The 24,107-nt window shown below is 35.1% G+C and overlaps 1 protein-coding gene across 2 annotated transcripts; it reads right to left on the reverse strand.

The window, feature by feature from the left end:
* Window positions 1-230: 230 nt before the first annotated feature.
* LOC144966484 (DNA polymerase subunit gamma-1-like) lies at window positions 231-24,086 on the reverse strand. 2 transcript variants are annotated; one of them, XM_078903078.1, is made up of 23 exons: window positions 23,374-24,086; window positions 20,425-20,620; window positions 19,730-19,888; window positions 19,086-19,226; window positions 18,661-18,740; window positions 18,107-18,289; window positions 17,571-17,757; window positions 16,956-17,056; window positions 16,266-16,378; window positions 15,558-15,690; window positions 13,927-14,110; window positions 13,489-13,569; window positions 12,496-12,653; window positions 11,845-11,898; window positions 10,141-10,258; window positions 9,181-9,316; window positions 8,740-8,846; window positions 8,274-8,413; window positions 5,183-5,209; window positions 3,991-4,105; window positions 2,317-2,568; window positions 785-902; window positions 231-414 (listed from the first exon to the last, which is right to left on the reverse strand). In XM_078903078.1, exons 1-23 carry the CDS (start codon window positions 23,946-23,948, stop codon window positions 362-364), a joined length of 3,411 nt encoding a protein of 1,136 aa, XP_078759204.1. In that variant the 5' UTR covers window positions 23,949-24,086; the 3' UTR covers window positions 231-361. The 2 variants fall into 2 exon arrangements, with proteins under 2 accessions (XP_078759204.1, XP_078759206.1); XM_078903080.1 differs by lacking the exon at window positions 11,845-11,898.
* Window positions 24,087-24,107: the final 21 nt, after the last annotated feature.

The raw sequence follows: 24,107 nt of genomic DNA on the forward strand, positions 1-24,107 counted from the left end.
TGCAGGCAATGATGACGGTAAAGAAATCGTCTGACTTATTTGTAAATGAGTTACAAACAGAATGATACCTTTTAAACTAACCAATCTTGATATACTGGATATACACATTATAATGCATTGACTCGACTCAATGTGTTTTTGTTATTAAATTCCCACCCCAGTGTTCAAATGTTATTTCACTGAACATGAATTCATCATTTTGATTTTATAACAATTGACGCAAGTTCTTGTTTTTTTTAGTAATTTTTCTTCTATTTTTATTAACAACAACAAAACAGAATTTTCATAACATTGAACACATTTGGGAATTTAATCATTTGATTCACAAGATCAGAAACAAACACAAGTCATCCATGGAAGATTACAATTTTCCCTTGGTCTTTGAGATAACTTGCTCAATGTCTAAAGCCTCACCTAATAAGGAGATAAAAAGAAAAAAAAAAAATCAATAAGAAATGAAAGTTATATAAACTCACTATGAACTATAATTGGCTGAGAAAGATTCATGAAACGAAAAGGATCTCAAAAATCTATTTCTACTGAGGAGATGACTACAATACACCAGGTTTACAATTAGACCGATCTCCCACAAAAACTTTGATGCCCTAAATATTTACTGCTCTCTCATGCTGCAACTACAGATTTTAAAAAATCATTTGTTAGTCCCACAAAAGAAAATGTGTGTATATGAAAATATAATAAAATTAAATTTTCCGTTGCTGATTTATCTAATATTGTTCATTAAACGCTAAATAAATGTATGGAAAGAAATTAGAAAAAATACCTGGGGGTACACCATAACCTTGTTGAAGGCCATGTGGGTTGGAAGGGGTTTTACAGTCAAAGGTCACTTCCTTTCTCAAGCAAACATCAATGTCCACTGCACTGAAGAATGCAACAGACTGTAAATGGATGAACAAAAAATGAGACTTAATGCTTAAACTTAGCAAATTTGATGTCTTGACTGAGTTTAAAGGATTGTTTGGGGCATAACCACATCCGTATCACATCAATTTAATGGGTTTACAAGAGAATCACAATCCTTAAATCCCCCTGATTTGATAAAGTACAGTTAGTAGTCATGAAAAAAAATTTACAAGTCTATCAAGTGCTATATACGACACGAAATTTATATAGTTCCTAATGGTCACCTCAATAATAATAATAATAATGATAATAATAATATATACTTTATTCATCAAAAAAAAATGGAAATTCGTTTACAGACGTGGCATGCATAAAAATGTATAAACACAAAGTTGAGAATCTATGGCGACAATGTATACATACATACACATACATATATATATGTATATATATATATATATATATATATATATATATATCTATATATATATATATATATATATATATATATATTATATATATATATATATATATATATATGCAAATGTACAAAAATGTAAAAATATACAACCAAGAACCAATAGCAGCACCTTATATATTAATTTAATAAATTGGGATAAGCCATACCTCTGGCCTTCAGTCCGAACTTGTGAGTGTATATTTAAAAGATAGTATTTAATTTAAATCACAGTTGCGCGTTAAAAATTCGAACACCATGTGGCAAAAATGAATTAAGGTGACGTTTTGTCGTTTTTATAGCTATAAGGCAACAGCTCCTCATGGAGAACTTAATATATTTGTGAAGGGGGTGATCTCCATCCTTCATAACTTTCTTGATTTTACTTAGACAAAATCTCTTGAACAGTTCTTCCACATTGGAAATTGGGTGAGTATAACTCCTGGCTTTATCAATTATCCGATCAATTTTCTTAATGTCGCAATTACTGGCATTTCCACACCATGCTGCAATACAAAAAGTAATAACGGTCTCTAAAATGGATCTATGTCAAATTTTGAAAGTTTCCGAATAAAATACATTCTTTAATTCAATTTAGCGATAACAGCATCGGTTTGTAAATGCCACTGCAATTTATTGTCAATTAAAATACCCAAATATCTGTAAACCGAAACTTGCTCAACAGCTTGATTTTTAATTTTGAGCGGATGATCAAACAGATGATCTCATTTGATAGCTGTTGTGCAATAAGAAATGTTAGGAACTGAACTAAACAATACAGATTTCTGTGAATTCAATAAATAATTTGATATTTTCACTTATATTCAATCATTAATACTCATCAATATCCATTGCTCCACTTTAAATATGTTTTAAAAAATTTAATATGTGCAGATAATTATGTTGAACTTGTCATATGTGTAAGATGAATTTCAGTTTCGGGTCTGAAAATGGATCTCCCACTCCCACATTTCCTCTAAAAAAGTGATTACCTGTGGTAAATCATCCATCCCTAGCCTGTGAGAGAACATGCATCGGGTAAGGAGGTTGGTGATTTGAAGAGCCAAGGCTGCACGGTAACGGTCCTTACTGGCAAACAAATACCGCACTTCATCGTGTATGCTGACACAGAAACGACCATGGAGGTTGTAGGATGTGATGAGCCAGCGCATGCACACGAGCATCAGATGAAGGTAGTCAACCGCAGAACTCTGCACAACCCAATTCACTCTAGATGTCAGGAACTAGAATAATATACAAAAACGAAGAGTCAAAATCTAGCAATGTAATAAGTGAGAAGCCCTTAACTACCGATAAAAACAATAATACAGAGTAAGAAAAAAAAATTAATTAATTGAGCTCTTTACACACAAACCTGCTTTTGCTTACAAATTCATAAGGAGGAAAGATTGGTCCATCAAACAATAGGATGATGTCAACAGGGATCATTCATAATGTCCATTTGAGTGAATTAGTGGTCAATATAATTTTTCCTTTGTGAAAAAAAACCCTCAAAAAAACTCAGATAAATCCTTAAAGTAAGTACAGTTCACTCCACTTAATCGCACATCGGTTAATTGCACACTCGCTTATAAGCTACACATTCCCGAAAAACATAATTTTTTCTATATAATCCCTCTGCTTAATCATACACCATCTTCACTTATATTAATCACTACACCTTGATATCAGTGACACCCGACAGTCATATGAAATCAAAGATGTTTCCGTTCTACACAACTTTTTGACCGAAGCATTCGATCAATTCTTTACAATGGACAACAATATACCCATCAGTAGTGAACTGACATCTCAGGAGCTACTCAGCTCCATTCAGCCACACAAAAGACAAAGATGAGGATGAGTCATTGGAATGTGATAAACAATGAAAAACTTGACATTGTGGATAAACAACGCTGCTAAATCTAAGAAGAACGCTTGACAGATGATCTACATTGGAGGGATTGGAGACAAGGGTTTATAAACAGTTTGCACAGAATAGAAAGCAATCAATGCTTCACGTTTATTGTTCTTACAAACAATAATGTCACATGTTGTTGTCGGTAAAACATGAAAATGAAAAGAAAAAAAAACCAAAGCAAAAAAAAAATAATTAAGTGGCAGTCCCAAGCCCGTAGAAATCCCAGAAGGGAAGGTCCTACATGAATTGCACATGAACGCTGGGGCTCAGATGCTATTATTAGCTTCTCCGCTTAATCGCACACTCTGCCTAATCGCCACACTAAGTCGAAATCCCGAGGGTGTGCGATTAAGCGGTGTCGACTGTCGTTACAAAATTCTTAAATGGAAAGAAGAAAAAAATGCTCTATCATTTCGAGAACCTGCTGGGTCTGTGCCTGGTATGAATATCTTATATCTGCTTTTTCTTTTTTCCTTGGTTAAGAAAGTTAACCCCTATTGCTTACAAAAACGAATTTCCAAATGGGGTTTTAAGACTTTAAAAGATAGTAAATGTTCAATTCTTTCTTAGAACACTAACCTAAGTAATTTGTTACTGCTTATTCACAAATATAACAATACTCAGCGGTAATCAGGTAATATTGTTCCTCATTTCAATCATGCATTATTTGCTTTATTTAACCTATTATCTTCCAACAAAGAGAGTAAACCTAAATAATGGAAAAATAACTAAATTGACAACTCACATCATCAAGAACAAACCGAGGTTCTAAAGCTTTACTCATGCGACACCCCAAGACTGGAGTCACTGGTTCTTCAGAGTTGGCAATAGCTTCCAGAGCATTGAACATAAAACTTTCACTGTCGACGAATAGATAACATTAATATTATGGATTATGCCTGTCTTACTATGTACAAAACAAAAAGCTATCCTTCATATCCATAAGGCCCCTGAAGCCTGTGTTTGTTCCATTTTTTCTGTAGCACCGAATGGACAATAACAATTTCTTGCCATCTGAAGGGTTTTCCACCAGACTTAACAGACCCAACAGCTACCCAATTTCTTATGGGTGACAGAGGAATCTGTGAGCACACAGAGTTAATCACCCACTCAACCCTAAAATCTAGTTTAGGTCATAAAGCAAGACCACGACTGTATTCTAAGAGCACAGTGAAATACTCACAAATACAAAGAACAATATGTGTGTCCATTACATACAACTTGTAAATTTAAAAAAACAAAACAACCTGACATACACCCTTCCATTCAAAAAAAAAAAAAATCCTCTCCATCCAGCACTGGTGTCCCAATAGTTCAGTTGATAAAACACTCGCTTCACATGCACAGGAACCTAGATCGGTCATGGGTGAAGTCGAGATTTTTTTTCTGACTCCCCTGTCTACCCAAAAGTGATTGGGTAGCTGGGTCTGTTAGATCTGGTAGAAAGTACTTTGCAATAGACTAGAGTCCTAACCAAAGGGTAGCAGCAATTGCTACCTATTTTCTGATTCATGCTATAGAAACTGGGATAAACTCCGCCCCATGGGTTTTTTGCCTCTGAAGGACTATTCCATCATTACATATGCTTACTATAATTTAGACCAAAATTAAACCTATTATGAACCTCAAAATCATCACCTTTATCTTCACACATAAGAATTGGAATAAAGTGCAACCTCTATACAATGAAGTTGTCAGGACTGATGGTCGGATTTAGTTGAATATGTGCTTTAATTTAATGCAAGGTGTCAGTGCCATTACTAATGTTTATTCATTTATCTATTTTTAAAAAGGGATTATTCATGTTTTCATTGGAATCCATTCTTCATTGGATCAGTTCATTGTATCGCAATTGCCCTATATGTGTTTTTATAAAAAAACATAGCTGGGTTTTTATTTTCAACTCATATTGGCTTAATGAAATGTATGATACTTACGTGCCCCCAATCCACTGGCGTTGACCACTGTAAAAAGAAAATATTATATAAGAGAAATTTATAAAGATCATTTTATCAGTTTCACCATGTCATACAGTCATTGCCAACTTTAAGCACAATCATCGGTAGGAGGCTAGGCATGCTTAATGCCAAAGCGTGCTTGAGTTCGAAGTAGACATGAATTTCAAGTCATTTTCCTTTGTTGGTTTGCCATGATCGCAAAACACCACGCCACGATGTTGCTCCATCGTTACCTGTTTGTTTGGTTTTTGTTTTGTTTAGTTTGTTAATGGAAAACAATAATTAACAATCAGAATCAGATGCAGTCATGTAACAAAGCATGCCTGTAGCCGGAGTTACTGTTCTTAAAAGTGTGTAGTTAATATAACAAAAATTCGGTAAGAGACAATTAGCGTGCGTGAATCCGAAATGTGCCAAAACATGGTGTGCATAAAGATGGCATGGTCTATATATGCAGTACAATTTTTCCATTGGATGACTATTTTGCACTAACTCTTATGTCTCAAAGAAGATGGGAGCCACATGGAAAGAACTGAAAAAGACAGCCAAGGATAGTTGGCATGCTGTGGCCAACTGTCTAAGCTGCATGAGGAGTGATGGGTATCATTAGTAAGTTTCAATATACAGTGCACTCTGGATACGTCGACGTTGCTTACGTCGATTTTTACCCAAGTCGAATTTTTTTCTTGGTCCCTCCCCCTTCTTCCTTTATAACATTAGTAAAAAAAAACAAAAAAACTTCACATAAGTCGATGTTGCTTAAGTCGATGTTCATATCACTCATGACCACAATAAAATCACAACTAAACAAGTATTTCCATCGGTTAAAAAAGCTATCAGTATGAATTTGCAATGGTTAAGAATATCCGCGAACGATTGGCACACACTGATGTGATGTAAATTTGATTTCTCACAAATTACATCGTCGCAACTTCAAGTTCAAGAGTTTTCATTATTTTTTTTTGGTTCTAATCCCAGGCCATCCTATGTGATGGCCCTCTTAATTAGTATCAATTTTATCAACAATTCAAGACAAGTCTAGAACTACAATGGCAAACCTATCGTTGAAAAGAAAGATCCAGCTGATCAATGCATTTGAAAAGTCTGGCATGCGACAGAAAATCATCGCAGAGAAAATTGGCATACCAGCTATTTCTGTCTTGACGATTTACAAGAAGGGAAGCATAACCTTGACCTAGAGGCTCCTATCCTAATGGCCCTCTTAATTAGTATCAATTTTATCAAGAATTCAAGTCAAGTCTACAACTACAATGACAAACCTATCGCGGAAAAAGAAGATTCGATGCATTTGGAAAGTCTGGCATGCGACAGAAAATCATCGCATAGGAAATTGGAATACCAGCTATTTCTGTCTAGACGATTTACAAGAAGCATGACCTTGACCTAGAGGCTCCTCCTACCCTTCCGCTTTTCGCGGAATAATTCCACTTAATTGGTCTACATTCCGCATTCATTAAGGCAAACATTCCACTTTTCAGCTTTCCAATTGAGGAAAATTAAAAAAAAAAAATCTAGTAAAAAAAAAAGAAGTGAGCTATGGCTTATTTCGTCGCATCTCCTATGGTCAAACAACACACATTTTGTGTGTCTGATTAGTCCCTTCAAAGTGTGTGCAGCTGATGTCATATAATATTATATTTTTGGGAGGGCGGTTGACACCAATACATGAGGTCAATGACGTAGGTAATATTATATGTTGACTCCAATCGGTAATATTCTTGAGTATGGTCAGCTCCTTTCGCTATCTAATTTTAGCCTCATGTATTTGTGTGCCAGTATGCCTGTTTATTTGATTAGGTGTGTGTTGAGGGGAGGGGTTAAATCCATCCATTCAATGCTTTGCTCTGACTCTGAGACTGCCAAGACCTGTGTGTTCTCTATTATTATTTGACCCCCTTTTTAGTCTTTACACAATCTGCACATTTTTACACATTTTATATTTTATCAGATGAGTCTTTTGGATTATCTATTAAATTTTCTGTTGCAAAGAATGTCATAGTCAATAACAGTAAGTTGATTTCGCTTTTTGATCTCAAATTCCGCTTTTTATGTATTCTGATTCCTCTTTGGGGCTATTGGGGGTAGGAGTGTCAGCTGACCACTACGGAGACCTCTACTTTTCTGGTCAATTCAACGTGACCAAGCAACGTCAGCGAAAAGCGCGACATGAAGGGACATATTCTAGATTGGTTTGCTTTGTTCACATGTATTTTTGTTCATTTGGTTACACTCCGGTTAAGTTGATTTTCGGTTAAGTCGATTTTTTCCCCTGTTCCCCTGGGCATAGTCTTATCCGGAGTCTACTGTATCTACATCCAAGTATTCATCCACATTTTAGTTGGGTGAGGTAATGAGATTGAAAGGCCTTATCTAAGGTTTCAGTATTAGAGACACAGTTTTGCTACTTCTTAAGTCACTGATAATGCACAATGTCACTTGACTTGGTTACAGCTTGATACGCTGTACCACTCGGCTAGAAATACAAGGAAAGAGGAGGAGGTGTTTTCTGTACCCAAAGACTAAGATGAAAAAGTAGAGCATATTAACTCACTGCCGACCAACTCTTCCACTACCAACTCTTCCACTGCCTGAAATATCAATTTTATCAATAAATAATCAAGTTTGTAAAAAAACAAACCCTCAGTAATTTCAAATTGACATAGAAATACTTGTTGGTAGACCTCCATCACCTTACACTTGTATTGAATGCCTCTTGGCCACTTTTTTAACATCTTTATATTATATATCTTGACATTGAAATAATCTGTTCGAGGTTCTTTTTCTAAATGGTGGAGAAGGGTGAACTCTATCAAATGATGTACATCCTACCATATTTGTTTAATATTTTTCAATCTGGGGGGCACATTTAGGGGCTGGTCTCAGTCATCCCAATCTAGGATACATCATTATTAAAATGACTACAAAAACACGCTGACTATAGTGCATATCAAATCAAACATATCATGTTTTTTTTTTTCTTCTTTCTGAGGTACTTAATTTAAAACAAATAAAATGAAATGATAAAGGATTTATGACGGTATACCCTTACTTTCTCTGTCCCTTAGTTTGCTTATACATGGTTGAAGCCTTTCTCTTTGCCTCGCTTGCTGACAGTTGTGGATTGAATTGCATCAAAAGACGCTCAGCAAATGTCTGACCAGCCCCATAGATACGACCATAGTTTATCACCTGAAAGAAAAAGAAAGAAAAATGAGTAATGTTGTCTACAATGATCCATTGTGTGCTTGAAAAAAAATAATTTAGGACTTAAAATATTATTTTAGTCCATCAGATCATAGGACCTAAAAAGCTAGAATTGATGGTCTCTGTGGCTTAGAACAAAGTTATATAATTGCCTCTTACCTTTTGAGCTAGCTGTTTGAAAGGTAACAATTATAAAATTGATAAACCATCCCCGTATTTACCACTAATTTATTGCTATTTCATTGAAGTTAAAGATTTTGTGATTACACTATCATTGAAATGAAAGGACATACTGTGATAACTATATCTACCTTAGCGTGGTCCCGACTAATGCTGACAATCTCAGCAGTTTTACTGTGCAGATCTGTCTTATCTCCCTTGTTTCCCTGGAGCGTCATCCATCCTAAGGCAGTGCAACCTGTGGTTCAACAATAAGAACAAGAAGAAAAAAAAAATATTTTACAAATCAGACCATTCTAAAGAAGGCTCTACAAACATTATTTACAAGTCAAAATTGACAATAAACAGTGTAAAATGTGTGTATATATTTAAAAAAAAGATGCTGCTGCAAAAGATCAAAATCACTTCCACCCCCACCAATCTGGACTTGTGATTAGCTTAATTCGTAGTCATATCCGCAAAGTCCAGGCATATCTCACACGGGATTCATATATAACAAGTTTAGCAAAGAAGGTAAATGATTAAAATACTGTGCCAAACTATCCATTAATTATTTATATGGCTATCTCTACCATGTTGCTGCATAAAGTAAGCATCTCCCAGAACACTGGCAATCCAAAGTTCTTGAGAATCGACATCAGCACCAACAAAATGATAGCCTGGGGGAGCTTGGATCATCGATTTCAGTTCACTTCCAATTCTATCAGGCTGTAATATTGGAAGATATAATCTATATATAGGAAAACCATTTGGGCAAAGGATAGAGAGAGAGAGAGAGAGAGAGAGAGAGAGAGAGAGAGAGAGAGAGAGAGAGAGAGAGGAGAGGGGAGAGAGAGAGTAGAGAGAGAGAGAGAGAGAGAGGAGAGAGAGAGGAGAGAGAGAGAGAGAGAGAGAGAAGGGGGATGGGGGGGGGAGAAAGAGGCGGCGGGTAAAAGAGTAGAGAGAGGGGAGAGGGGGGAGGGAGAGAGGGGGAGGGAGAGGGAGAGGAGAGGGGAGAGAGAGAGAGAGAGAGAGAGAGAGAGAGAGAGAGAGAGAGGAGAGAGAGAGAGAGAGAGAGAGGAGAGAGAGAGAGAGAGAGAGAGAGAGAGAGAGAGAGAGAGAGAGAGAGAGAGAGAAAGAGAGAGAGAGAGGTCCAAATCTTTAAGCTATTAATATTGACAAAAAAGGTTTTATTAGAACTCAGTATCAAAATCTTTGATTTAATTTGAAACAAAAATTAATACCGAAAACAACTTCCTCCATATAGAACAAATTTCTTCATGAAAGAACAAATTAATGAACAAGAAACATTTTGGGCTTAAAGCTCCGAAACATTCCTTGTTAAGCATTAAATATAATTTTTTTCATTGTTATATTTATTTTTGTTTCATACTATAAGTCCTCATCTTCAGACAGCCTCATTTTTACTTGCTATGCCTTTACCAACCTTAGAATAAACTAAATACATATATTCCTTTATTTCTGCTATTTGTGCTTAAGTCTATTTCATTGTAATTTACTTATGCTATTGTTGGTGCGAAACATTGACTCACATATGCATTACTGGCTGTCAGCCAAGTGGGTTCTACAGCCCGTCTGGTGATAGTTCCAGCAGACACAATACGAGGGACAATAGCTCCATACAGACTCTCGGGTATGTAGTCTCCAGACCTGAAAAGAAAACGTACAAAAGATGTAAAAATTAACATGAAAGAACCTAAGTAAGATTGTATAAAATTGTATTGGTCTTGAGTTTATTGTGAATATAAATATTGTACATGAATTGTCTTGTCCTGTCATTAAGTCGCAACTCCGCGCAGCAAAGATAATTGCGAGTGTATATGTGTGTGTGTGGTGAGAACAAATGGACGTGCTCAAACCTTCAGTTTGTTTGATGGATTTCTCTGTGAAATTCAATTTGGCCATTAATTTTTTCGATATTTCCAGGCAAAGAATTCCACATTCAGATAGTTCTTGAAAAACAATGTCGGAAATTTTTGAATACGAGAAATATGAATAAACAAACACAACACAGATATGACACGCTAATTGACTAGTCGAATCATGTCATTTTTTTCTCCCAACTCATTTATAATAAAATAAGCAAGTCCTTATTTTATGGTCCAAAGAAAAAAAAAATCTGGTTAGAGATAGTTTTAAAATGAAAGGAAGAGAACAATTCCTACTTTTTTGAAGGATGTGTAGTGCTTGGCATGAGAAGCTGCATTGTCCTCGTTCCTGTTTGTGTTAAATTTTTAAGCTGATTCTTTTGTATATTTGGATTAATTCTTATAAAGAAGATAGAAGAAGAAGAAGAAGAAGAAGAAGAAGAAGAAGAAGAAGAAGAAAAAGAAGAAGAAGAAGAAGAAGAAGAAGAAGAAGAAGAAGAAGAAGAAAAGAAAAGAAGAAGAAGAAGAAGAAGAAGAAGAAGAAGAAGAAGAAGAAGAAGAAGAAGAAGAAGAAGAAGAAGAAGAAGAAGAAGAAGAAGAAGAAGAAGAAGAAGAAGAAGAAGAAGAAGAAAAAAGAAGAGGAGGAGGAGGTACAGTCGTGTGTGAAGGAGGAAAAAGAGAAATTAAACAATCACGGTTGTGAGGAAAGAAAACTTTTGCTGAGAGCAGTCAATCGCCTTTCGAAGAAAAATATTTATTTCGCACTGATCATTCCGGTTGACTTTCAACGGGATATACAGAAAGCATAGGAGTGGAGATTGTAAACCGGAAAAATGTGTGTGTGTCAGTAGCAAATCAGAGAGAAATGGCCTGGTCCGACACACGCTGTGTTTCTTTTTATTTCTAAGTCGGCGCTCGAAACAGAATAAAAATCTGATTTTTTCGAGGCATGAAAAACTCTTTTATTTTCATTTTTGTTAGTTCTGTCTGTTGATGTTACGAAATTTATTTTTACTTTTAATTTTTTTTTATTTTAATGTCAGCACTTAACAAAATTTATCAAGCAAAATCGTCCTGTCGAAAATCCGAGAATCGGAAGATTTACAGGCCTGGAGGATAGAAGATAGAAGATATGGTGAATAATATCCGACATAGTTGAAACAGAGCAATGGCAATAAGTGTGGTAGTTCAGATATCTTACCATTCAGGTCACCTGACATACTCCTAAATCAACCATTTCCAGTTTTTTTTTTACTGGAAAGGGTATATTACTGATACATGTTACCACCTGACACTCTTTACATAATATCTGATGAGATGCATCATGACATAAACATTCAAAGTTTGATGACAAGCACTGTAATGTACCTGGTAATGTTTCTATCAAGTTCTGATTTCTGGAGCTGTACCATCATTTGTCCCCTTGAAAAATGAAAATAAATAAAAGAAATAAAGATATTTCACAATTTGTCTTTAAAGTATAGGAAAGCTAAACAAGCATCTTATAATAAGTTTTGATTGTTGATAGGAAAGTGTTATATGGAGCTGTTCTCAGAATTCATTCAAAACTTGAAAAGTTACCTAAGAAAGAATTGCACCACCAATGCTCTTTCCATTGTGTGATTGTTTATTACTTTTCTCTAACAAAGAGCCGTAGAATAAAGAAATCTCCCATAACGAACACCTAAATATGAGACACCAGCTATTTTACTCATGTATAAAAAAGTGCAAAGTCAACTCTACTACTACAACTACTATCACCACTACTACTATTACTACTACTACAACTACTACTACAAAAACTACTTTTTAAAAAAGCCCAGATATGTCAGGTATTTCGATAATGAAAGCACACATTCTACCTCACATTGATCTTGCAGTCTGATCCATACTTCAAAATATTATAGATGGTGTAACTTAAGATTAGAAATGTCAGCACTGGTAAAAAAAACAAACCAAAAAACAACATTATGTTCAAAACTGAATAACCAAGAATTAAAACTATAAAATGATTAGTACCCAATTCTCTTCTGGTTGTTTTTCCAGTAAGAACACATCCGTCCCAGAACCAAGACTTGATTGGCATGCATTCCAGTGCTGGCCTGGAGAGTGCCATCTTCAACCCGAAGTAAGTAGTCCCTGGCTAGCGGGTTGCCCACTCTGTTCTGACCTCCCTCCTGTCATAAAGAAGAAATAGTTTATAGTTTTGTTCAATCTCCCTCCCCCCCCCCCTCATTACGTCACTATTATAGAGAGAGAGAGAGATTGTGAGAACGATCACATGAGAACTTTATCACGGGAGATTTTGGTCAAATGCAATCCATTTTCTTTATTTGTTTAAATAAAACCAGAAATCAAACTAGAAACGTGTATTTTATACAAATATACCAATTCAGAAATAGATCCGAGCTATATTCTGATGAGGTTAGTTCAATAAAAGTGACCTCTACTTAATACGCCAAACGTTGGTGACTTGACGCATTAAAGGATAGAATAGAAAACATAATGTGAGGCACTAATTATGACGGGATGAAATTGATGCCAAAAAGTGAACTTTTTTTTCAAAATATGAAATTTGAGGTTTTTGCAATTCAAGCAACCCTTTCCATTCTCCTCAGTAAATTATTTGAATTCACTCGTTTCATAGTTTCAGTTATAAATTCAATTTTCATTGTCTAGCTCAACCCAACATAACACCAGAGCAGTGGTAAATTGAAGCAGCATGGCACAGAATTATAGTCTTTGCTTTGTATACAGAAGGTATTGAGCTCAACTTGCCATTGAGCAAGTCACTTCGCCCGAGTTCACTTTGCAGTGCTGCCTGCGACTGACGCCTGAGTTATTTCAGTCTCCCATTAGAATAGACCCTACAGACAAATATCCCCTTGTTAAAGGAAACTTTATTAATTCATTTATTTACTGATCTGGGGTGGTATGTCACAAATTGAAAACATATACATGTACACTGAAAAGTCTGGATATTAAAGAACCATAAAACATCCTAAACTTTACCTTGTGTGGAATTTTGAAAAACCTGACTCCAGGAATATCAATGTTATAAGGGCCTACACCCAAACGTTCTTTGGGATTTTTCTGATGAGAGAAAAAAAACAAATGAAGAATAAGTCACTCAAATAGAGGAAATGAATGATGCGAAATAGCAAAAGTCTTGCCAAAAGAGAAGTTTTATTTAACAATTATAAAAAAGATATAAAATTTAGACATATAATGAATACTATGAAAACATTTGTCTTTTAGATAAGAAATTTTTTGTTTAATTGAAGAATATCAAAATTAAAAAAAAAAATAAATTCCAATGATAGGATAGACAGAAAGCTCACACAATCAAAAATATTTTCATTTCTGAAAATGGTTTGGACTTTAGTAAAATCTATTATTGATTTCAAGTTTGAGGCCAAAGAACCCTTACTTCACAAATGAAATAAAAACCTTTTTGTCTTTGACAGCAGCATCCCAATGACCAACTTTTTCTTCTACCTCCATGGCCCTCTCATCAAATCCAGGCCCCAGAGGATCCTCTACACGAGCATTTATTCTCTCTGATAGATCTTCTTGGCTCATCAATGATCTCAGTGCTGATGGCTTTGTTTTACGTAGGAAAGCAAAGAACGACCTAAATATAAAATACAAACGAAAAAAATAAGATGGTTTTCATTTTTTTTTTCTTAAACAGGTTTAATTCTTGTTTCAGTGTTTAAGAAAAATTACTTTAAGAAAAAGGGATAATAATTTACTTGTTTCTTTTAGTTTGTTTTTAAGGGTTTTACGGCACTTGCGACACTGTTAGGTCATTTCAGCATCAGCAAAAGGAATATGATAAAGAAAAGTTGTAGATATGAGGTTGAAAGCACTGAAGAAAAAGGAAGACAAAGGGCGCTGGTTTAAATAGGGAACAGAAGATTCCATGATCAATCCATCAATGTGCTTATATTGACATTAACTAAAAGTCAAATCCAGACACAGACTAAGAAAAAATCACGCAAATGTTTACAAAGTACAAAATACAATACACAGTTATCAATTTAATAATGATAATAGAACATAATAGTAACAGAGAGATGATTGACAAGGAGAAAAAATATCATTTTTCAAAAAATGTACTATACAATTGACGTCTTTCTCCCAGCTAAGAATCCCCGCCAGGACTAGGAAATAAACCAAGCAATCTCAATCGAAAACAAAGACAGAGAACAAAATGGAAAGGGAAAACAGATATGGGGGATAGAAGACACAGCACGTTACCTCCTTCTCCTTACTTGCTTTGATCTTTGACAACAGTTGGTGATTACAATATAAAATAAACAGTTCAGGTGTAGAGTTTTTTCTGTTAATTTAATTCCCCTATATACACACATAACGAAAATCAATCATGAGAATAACAATACAATTATTAGTAAAAATGAAACCTTGAACAGTGCTGCTCCAATGTATCAGACTCTAAGTGCTTAAATTGCATTGGCTATAAATATTTTAAAATATACACAAAAAAAACTCTTGTTTCACTTACCATCTACTAAAATCAAAATAGGTAAGTTTTAAGCAAATGCGGCTATGTGGTCTAGTGGTATGACACTCGCTTTTGGATCGGAAGGTCCTGGGTTCGAGCCTCGTGCTCGACGCATAGTTGAGTCCTTGGAAAATGCTCTTTACTCATATTCTCTCACCGTACTCAGGTGTAAAATGAGTACCTGGCCGTTAACAGCGTTGTCTTTGTCCGAAAAATTGTAATATCGCATAACAGGCGTCATGTCCCGTCCTACATGTTAAATGTTGCTGTTGACCAGGGACCCCTTGTAAAGCGCTTTGAGCACATTTAGTGGATATTGCGCTATATAAAGCTCACTTTTTAAAAAATATAGAAATCCGCTTTTTCGCAAATGCTCTGTGGTAAGGCATTCCAAACAGAATGCCCAAAATGAGAATCATGAAACATGACTAATCTATTTTCTTCCATGAAAATTATAATATGTTTTTCCAGCTTTGATAACAAAGAAGGAAATCGTACCCTCCCCCCCCAAAAAAGTAACAACAAAATTAAAAGAACAATAACAAATACACACCTTAAAGGAAAAGGGTGTTTAGGGGATCCATTGGGGTCCGATGACTGGAACTCTGTTTCAACCTCTGACATGTCATCCAAATGGGGTACTAAGTAACCCCAACCATATTTGTCATGGTAGTGAACTGGAAAACCTGACATCAATCAAAATGGAAGTTAATATTTAAAACAATAACCATTAATCATAATCCCAACCACTCAACCCCTAAGAAAAAAATATTTGAATTTAGTAATAAATGGAGTATCATGTGGTTTGCTGTTTAACATTTGGATCTTTCTGTTACGATAAGTCAACAAATGACTTTATCAAAATTTTTAAAAAGCCGAATCACTGGTCAATTTGACCAATTTTTTTACTTTAAAAAAAAATGTGGGAACTGATATGAAGGAGATCTTATAGAAAGAATTATACAGCATGGTCATGGACTCTACTACATGAGAAAATAACGAAGATCTACATGAGAAAATAATGAAGATTGTCCTAAATATAGGAATGATAAGATGGGTCTAAATAAAAACAGAAAATAATTAAAAACAATTTTGATTACTTCATTTTTTATATAAATTTAATTACAAAATCGCCATTAAATTTTATGATAAAATCAAAGTGTTTTACCCCTTTATAGGCAAGATTTGGTATTAATCTAAACTTGCATCAGATCTTATAATTTTGATGAATAGCGCTTCTATCACACTGTAGAAAGCTTACCATCCCAGGTCAACCTCATTAGCTTAGGCGTGGCACGGCACTGAGTGCTAATCTTAGATGGGCCAGGATAGAAATCAACATCACGGGGTCTGGGGCATAGATCCTTGTACCACCTGTGTAAATATAAAAGTGCAAAAGATTTTTCATATAATCTAGTCCCAAAACTAGGAGATAAAGCAAAATCTGAATTTAGTTTGAACGTTTATCATATGTAGGTTAAATGGGTTTCATGAGTTGGTTTGTCTTATACAAAAAGGACAGTAATTTATTTTATGTATCAAATCTTTGAGAATTCTTCAATCAGTGCTGATGGTGACAAAAAGTGAAAAAGGGGTGAAAAATTTGATGATTGCCTTTAAGCCCCATTTTTTTTTTACTGCAGTAAACTCAACTTTTAGATCAATTGAGATGATAAACTATCACTGATACTCTAACTTCTGGAGAGTGGGAAACTGCACCTATTTGTTCCAACACACATCAAATCTCTTACTGTTAGTACATTTTATTGAGGGAAATGTATGTACATTTATAAAAAGGAGGAAATTCATCCTCTGACTTCACAATCGTGGATTTCCAAGGATCCAAGGCAAATCATCAGCACTGTTTAATAGTAAAAAAAAAATATTTGTATCCATTTCCTAAAACGAAGCCATCAAATCTCATCACAACGGTTGAAACCACTTTACTTACGATGGAAAACCTGGCATAAACGTTGGATTCTTTGGCATTCTCGCTGAAGTTGCATAAACACTCTCAATAACCTTTTTGTGATTCTCTAAACCTTCCTCTCCCTGATAAGGATTTGAAAATAATAACAAAGAGTTGGGAAAAATGATCGAAACAAGACGGTTTTTAAATTCTCAAAGGGTGGTAATGATACACCATATATAAGGAGTATGAAAGTAAAGCATGATAAGAATCAAGACTCTGAAATAAACGTTTAATATAATAGTAAAATAATTCCACTTTTAAAAAAAGAGCATTATTTGATTGCTCAAAGTATCAAGATTCAGGCATAATATCTACTTTTTCCTTAAGTAATATATCTATAATTAATAAAACACTTGACTATCATGAAATGCATTGCATTTGGAAACAAAACCCTTCATTCTATCTATTTTTATTTGAATGGTGACTGGAGAAAATAAAGAAGCATGTTTGAATCATGGAATGACAGGAAAGATGAAAACATAATATGAGGACCCTGATCTTACATTTCCAACTAACTTTCATTTTTCTGATTATCAAATTCCTTAGAGATATATATATATTTTTTTTAAATATCTATATTTTCGAACAAATTACCTGAGTGGCTTGTATCCACGACCAGAGATTGTTGTCTTCTTCTCCATTCTTTCCTTCATGCTTTTCATCTGCCTCCAATTCTTCCAATCCATTGGCCGATCTGGTGCTGGTTTTTTTTGATTGTTTGTTCAATCTAAACTCTGATGTGGACCAGTCCAGATCCCATAGCCAGGGATCATCCTTGTATCTGTAACAGAAAACTGACAATTAATGTGATCAAAGAATTAAAGTAGATTTGTTTTCTTTTTTTTTTTTTGAAAGTATTGATAAAAGAATGGTTTAGAAAAAAAATCGGCTTCACAAATGAAAATTTAAAAAAAAATAATGAAAAATAAAAAACAAAACCAAACCAAAAAGTAGACCAAAAAAACAAAAACAAAAAAAAAACATGTACCTTCCGATCTCTCCTACACCCATTAAGAATTGTTGTATAAAAAATATGCACGAGACGGATGATTAAAAATCTGGATAATGATATAGTGGTGGTAGTGTAGATTTTGGTAACGAAAGAACAATAAAAGTTCTTGAACACAAACCTCTCTGATTCCATTAAGCGACAGGCACCATTTGCGAGATCCATTAAAAGTTTCTTGAGCTCTCTCTCCATCTCTTCATATGTGTAGTTGGCATGATGAAGGTAACGGGGCCATGCGTCATTGATAGGAAGGTAAGCAGATCCCATCTCAAGCATTCCTGCTAGGGTCACTGGGTGGGGAAATCTTTATAATGATTTAAAAAAAAAACAGTAAAAAAAACTGACAAATATTAATATTGCACAAGCCAATGATTTAAAAAGAGCTGATCAACGAAGGAAAAACTAATTTAGAAATGCTATCTTTGAATTCATGAGAAATCTTACTGCCCAAAGCATTCACATTAAATGCAAAAATTATTTCTTTTAATTGGCATATTCAATGTGACTGTTTATTTTATCAAATACAAAATAATAGCTCTAAATTAAATTTAAATAAAAATGACTGAAAAAAAACCTTATTGTTTTAAATACTTTTTTTTTAAATATGAGGTATTTATGATAGTGTGCAAAAAGAAAACAATCAAATAAAAAGTGAAACTGTTTAAAATTACAAACCTTTCCTTAAACTGGGGCCATAATTTGACAAAGACTTGATGGGTAGCTATGACGTCATTTGAACAGTAAGTCATCAAATCCTGAGATATGACAACAAGAATAAATATTTGTGATTCTGAGACAATAATAAGCTAATGTTTTGTAAACAAAAATTTGGATCTAAATCAAATCAACAGAGTTTGGCTTTTGAAAACATCAAAATTTCGTTGGGTTTTTTATTATTTGTTTTGTTTTGTATTTTTTTCATCATGACAATGAGACAATGGAGAAATGCAGTCCGCTGATTTCCAAAAAAAAAATTAATGAATTTTTCTAAAGGAAAACTGACATTTCCAAGTAAGCATTAAAAAAAAAATATATTAACTATTAATACTTTGTTAACATGCAGACTTTATTTTCTAAAAATACATCAATCATAAAGTCACCTGAAAATCACTGCGAACATCATCCATGGTTCCATCCACAAAGACATCACGCTTGGTTTTTTCTATTGGATTTCCCCCACAATGTAACAGGTGAACATCTCGAAGGTTGTTCATACCACTGATTTTCTTCCATTCATCACTCTGAAAATTGATGAAAAATCTCTGGTCTCACTGTAGCTTATGAAGAATTTATTGCCTTGTCACTTGCTTGAGAGAAATAATTATTATCTAATACAATTCATATAAAACCACAGCAGTTTAAGAAATGAGTTAAAAACTGAATGACTGAATGTTCTATGTCTTCTCAAAAATGTGCATGTTTTGAATGTTCACGCTTGTGGGCTGACATTAAAAATAAATAATGATTTGAGTGATGTAAAATGATCCTGGTTCAAATCCACATAGTCTGGTTATGTTGCACTGGTGGAGGGTGATTTACCAATGCCCTATAAAAAGGGGAGCAAGCAACTGTCTGGTTGATGCTACAGAAAGAAGTTTAAACTCCAACTCCAGAGGCTTTTGACTCCGAAGAACTACTTTATTACTGTTTCGAGTATCCACATTATTTCAAAAACAGCATTTCCATTCATTAAAATCAAATTTATTGGCAGAACTTAGAAGAGTAAAAAAAAAAAAAGACTTACTGCTGCTGTTTTGAACAACTTCTGTTTTTCAGCATGCTCTAGTACTTCTTTCCGACTACTTTCCTTTTTACTTGCTCTATGTAAAAGTCGCTGAAAGCTGGTTTGTCCACAAATGGCAATGTGCATTGACATTGTGTCCAGAAACCTGAGTGCTGTCCCCTGAAACCATACCAAAATAATGAAAGAGTACATGTTCATATCACGAACTTTATGTCTTGAAAATTCAATTATGCCCAAAAGTCAGGTTCCAGTTAAGTGAAGAAACTAAGTAAAGTGTATGTATTTCCATGACTTTAAATATTTTTGATATATTCACAACAATATATTTGTCTCCCAGGCACACCAAATTACTTGAGAAAGTAAAAAAATTAGTTTAAAAATTTATATCAACTGGTGATCCACTTTGTATGTTATGGTACCCCTCCTCCATACACACACAAACACACAGACAACAATAACAAACAAAAAACCCAGCAAGTAAAAAGTATTTAAGCGTGTACGAAAGTGCGCTTATGCGCTTTTGCAAAACTTGTAAACCACACCCAAATGTCATCAATAGACCATGCACCAATATATCCATAATTTTAGCACACTGTGACATTGCTTATTTCACAAACAAAATACTATGATATATTAATATTACTCTACTGGATCTACTAAAATGTATGATTAACCAGAAGATAAATCATACTCACCTGAGTGAGATACTGTTCTTTGACAAATGACCTGTCAAAGCCTACATTGTGTCCAATAACGAGCCGTGGGTGCCACTTGCCATTGGGAGGGGAGTTTTTCCTAGTTAGGGTCTCCAGAGGAATCAAATCCTTCAGCTGTGGCTCCTGATGCCAGTGAAAACTGTCAACCATTACATTTTGACTCACCCATGAATACCTGCAAGGACAAAATAATAGGATGACATGTGTAATTGTTCTATGTTTCTCAGAGGAGTGAACTCAACATATCATGTTTTACAAGATACGTATTGAACTTATTGGTGGGGGGAGAGAAGGTCAGAGCAAATGCAAATCACATAAATCAGATTTTACCAGCAAATGTTTACATATAAATCAAAATATAAATTAAGCATTCAGGATTAAAAGAGGATTTAACAAAACCTACGTTCATTCGAATTCCTACCAGTCATGATTCATATTTATATATTTTCAAATCAGAAATATAACACACATCATTTATTTTTAAAAAACTACAATCAATAGTTGATGTGTTAAATCTTGAAAATACTAGCATTCGACAGACTTGTTCAAATAATTGTTAACAATGTATCAAGTAATGAACATAAACGAATATAACTGCTTAAAAAAAAATACTAAACTCTTCTTCAGCCAACAACAAAAACAATAGAAAACATCAATACATCACAATCCAGATATATGTATATATATTTGTCAGCATTTAAAACAAGTTTATTTAGTGGTAAAGTTTCGATGCTGTGATTTTTTCTATAGAGGCTGATTGGAATGGCTCATATTTAAATTTGAAATTACTGAAACTGGTCTATAGTATATCAAATCATTATGGTTAAAAGAGGGTTTTTTAAAAATTGGTGGGATCAAAACTGCCTAAAAACAAGTGGGAATAATTTGTTAGGATTGGAAACAGCTCATCAATGCAAGAATTTTTCAGAAAGGTTGGAAAGGGATCCATCTCACGGGGACTTATTTGTTAGACCTTCAAAATTTGATTTAGAAACTGGCTCAAATTATTTACTCACCAAAAGACTGTTTGTCTCTCTCTATATTTTTTTAATGTCGAAATCTTTTACTACTAATTGAGTATGAAGTGGCAATTCGGACCCGAGTCTGAATTGCTTCTCGTGGCAATTCGGACTCTTGCCACAATGCGCCTGCGCAATCACAGGAAGTGTCGGAAGTGGACGATGGGTCAAAAGTGAAGCGTGGTAGGGTGGGAGGAAGGTGCTCGTTCTCAGTCCTAGAGAATACAGGACCCTCCTAGTCTGGATACCTGGATACCTGGATACCTGGATACCTCTGTATAGAGCTTTTAGACTTGGTGTAGTCTCCTTCGCTCCTCCTCATCTATTAATGATTGGACCAATTTTTATAATTGAACTTGTTTCCTAGGGTGTTGCTTATCTCCAACTCTGCTTTGAATTTATTCAAATTTTTTGCTGATACTGTGGTTTCTTGTAGTTTATTCCAGTTATTTACAATTCTAGATGAAAGAAAGTTCCTTCTTTCATTTGTTTTAAAACGTTCTTTTTTCAGTTTCTTGCTGTTTCCTCGTGTCTGAATGTTCTTGTTTGGTTTAAGGAATCCTGCCTCTACCCTGTCTATTCCCTTTACTATTTTATATGTTTGGATCATATCTCCCCTTCTTCTGTGTTCTCAATTGTAAGTTGTCAGTCGGTAGGAGGGCGAGTGAGCGAGCAAGTCACGTTTTAGAACTCCCGAAGATGACTAACCTTCAAAAGCGGTGATCTATTATTCCCCTTTGTCTTACTTTTTCTTGGGTACTTTTTAATTGTAATTCTAGAACTTTTTACTATCCAATTTCTCCCTTTTTACTGGCGCTGATATGACCTAAATGTGTTGCAAGCGACTTAAAAAACAAAAACAATCTAAATATTCGTGGTCTTTGGGAGATTACAATTGTAGTCGCTATTGTTAACGTTAACAATCAATTTGCCCTCACATAGATAAAAGAGTGTCTTTGTGTTGGAAGATTTATTTGATTTACCATGAGCCTGTTGCAAAAGATACATGCATGACATATCTACATTATATATTTTGCCATTTGCCAAAAAGTGGGGGGAAAGGAAAATAATATGACTTTGGGCTTTGAGCGTTTTATTTAAAAGGCAGTATGGGTTGGGCTTTGACAAAAGGCAGTATCTAGTTCTTTTTAAATTAAAAAATGCTGTTTTATTTCTAAATATAAAAATAGAGGCGATTCTTGGCGGCAAACCATGCAATAGAGCCCCGCCACTGGGGTAGGTGCAGAGTACCGTCTAATAATAATATTATTAGATAATACTGGACTAGGTGCCTATTAATAAAATAAGCACTGGTTGAATACGGAGAGAAAATTAATGATCAACTGGTAATGGGATTGGGGAGTAACCAGCGACTTCTCAAGTAGACGATGGGGGTAACCATTAACATCTCCACAACCCACAAACGACCGAGGCGCTGGACACAGGGGAGAACATGGTGATACGAGATCAAAGAGAAAAAGCCGCCGGCTCTTAGGTTGTGGAAATGGTTGTTGGGGGGGGGGGGGGGGGGGGGGGTGGAGTGTGTGTGTGTGTGTGTGATTATTCTGTTTTTAATGACTTACAGATATTCATGAGTGTGTGTGTGTGTGTGTGTGTGTGTGTGTGTGTGTTTACGAAGACTGAATTGTCACAGGAGGCCCTTCACACTCGGGGTCCGAATTGCCATGGGAGGCAATTCAGACTCGGGGTCCGAATTGCCACGGGAAGCAATTCAGACTCGAGTCCGAATTGCCACGAGAAGCAATTCAGACTCGAGTCCGAATTGCCACGGGGAAGCAATTCAGACTCGGGTCCGAATAGCCTTTTCCAATTGAGTATTGCTACAGCAACACAACAACTATCTCATAAGCGGGTTCACATGTTGATTTTCCACGGCAATACGACTTACCAATGAGATTTAGATACAGCAGTCGCCATAGTAGGAAAGTTTCCCTCAGCCATAAGAACCTCAACGTCAAAAATAAGACCAGCATCTTCAGGAAATGGGACTTTCTCTGCTAGCAACCCATCTGTGGAATATTTTGTCCAACCACTTTCCATTTTCCATTGTTTCGGCCTAACAGGTAATGATTTCATATTGGCGAGTCCTTCCATAAGAGGTACATATTCAGCCAGTTGTTGGTTTGCTATATGAACAAAATGTTCATTGACAGTTCTTCCATACAGTTGAGGAAGTTTGATATCAATATCAGACAATTCTCTCGTTTCCTTTCCAACCAACCCATGTTTCTTCAAGTGATCATCTATAACTTGTGTCGCTTCCACAGGTTTGAGGGGCGTGTCAGTTCCAAATATCTGTTTGTGTAAAGCATCTGAAAGCATCTGTATGCCAGCTGCATTGAACCTCTGACTTGAAGATTTAGAACGGCACTGCTGATGCTGCTGTTGAAATTGCTTGACACACCAACAGAAACGACACCAGGACATTTTAGCTTTGGGTATTGATATGTACATACTGTACATCGTATCGCAAGACACAAATTTCCTCGGGTTTCTTTCAGAACAACAGAAAAAAAATAAAATGTGGACATTTCTTTTTCGTATTCTTAAATTTACATTTCTAAAACTAAAATCAATTTTTGCAAGTGCACGGGCTTGAGATTCAAGAACTTCCAAATTGAA

The sequence above is a fragment of the Berghia stephanieae genome, chromosome 2 (assembly GCF_034508935.2).
Source record: "Berghia stephanieae isolate SIO BIC M18660-M18661 chromosome 2, UCSD_Bste_1.3, whole genome shotgun sequence".
Lineage (NCBI taxonomy): Eukaryota > Metazoa > Mollusca > Gastropoda > Nudibranchia > Aeolidiidae > Berghia > Berghia stephanieae.

Coding starts and splice junctions, on each gene's coding strand:
- LOC144966484 (XM_078903078.1), bottom strand. CDS start 23,948: ATGTACAGTATGTACATATCAATACCCAAAGCTAAAATGTCCTGGTGT. Junction 8,414..8,739: donor TTAGTCGGGACCACGCTAAG/GTAGATATAGTT, acceptor TTTTTCTTTCAG/GTGATAAACTATGGTCGTAT. Junction 4,106..5,182: donor CGCCAGTGGATTGGGGGCAC/GTAAGTATCATA, acceptor ATTCGTCGACAG/TGAAAGTTTTATGTTCAATG.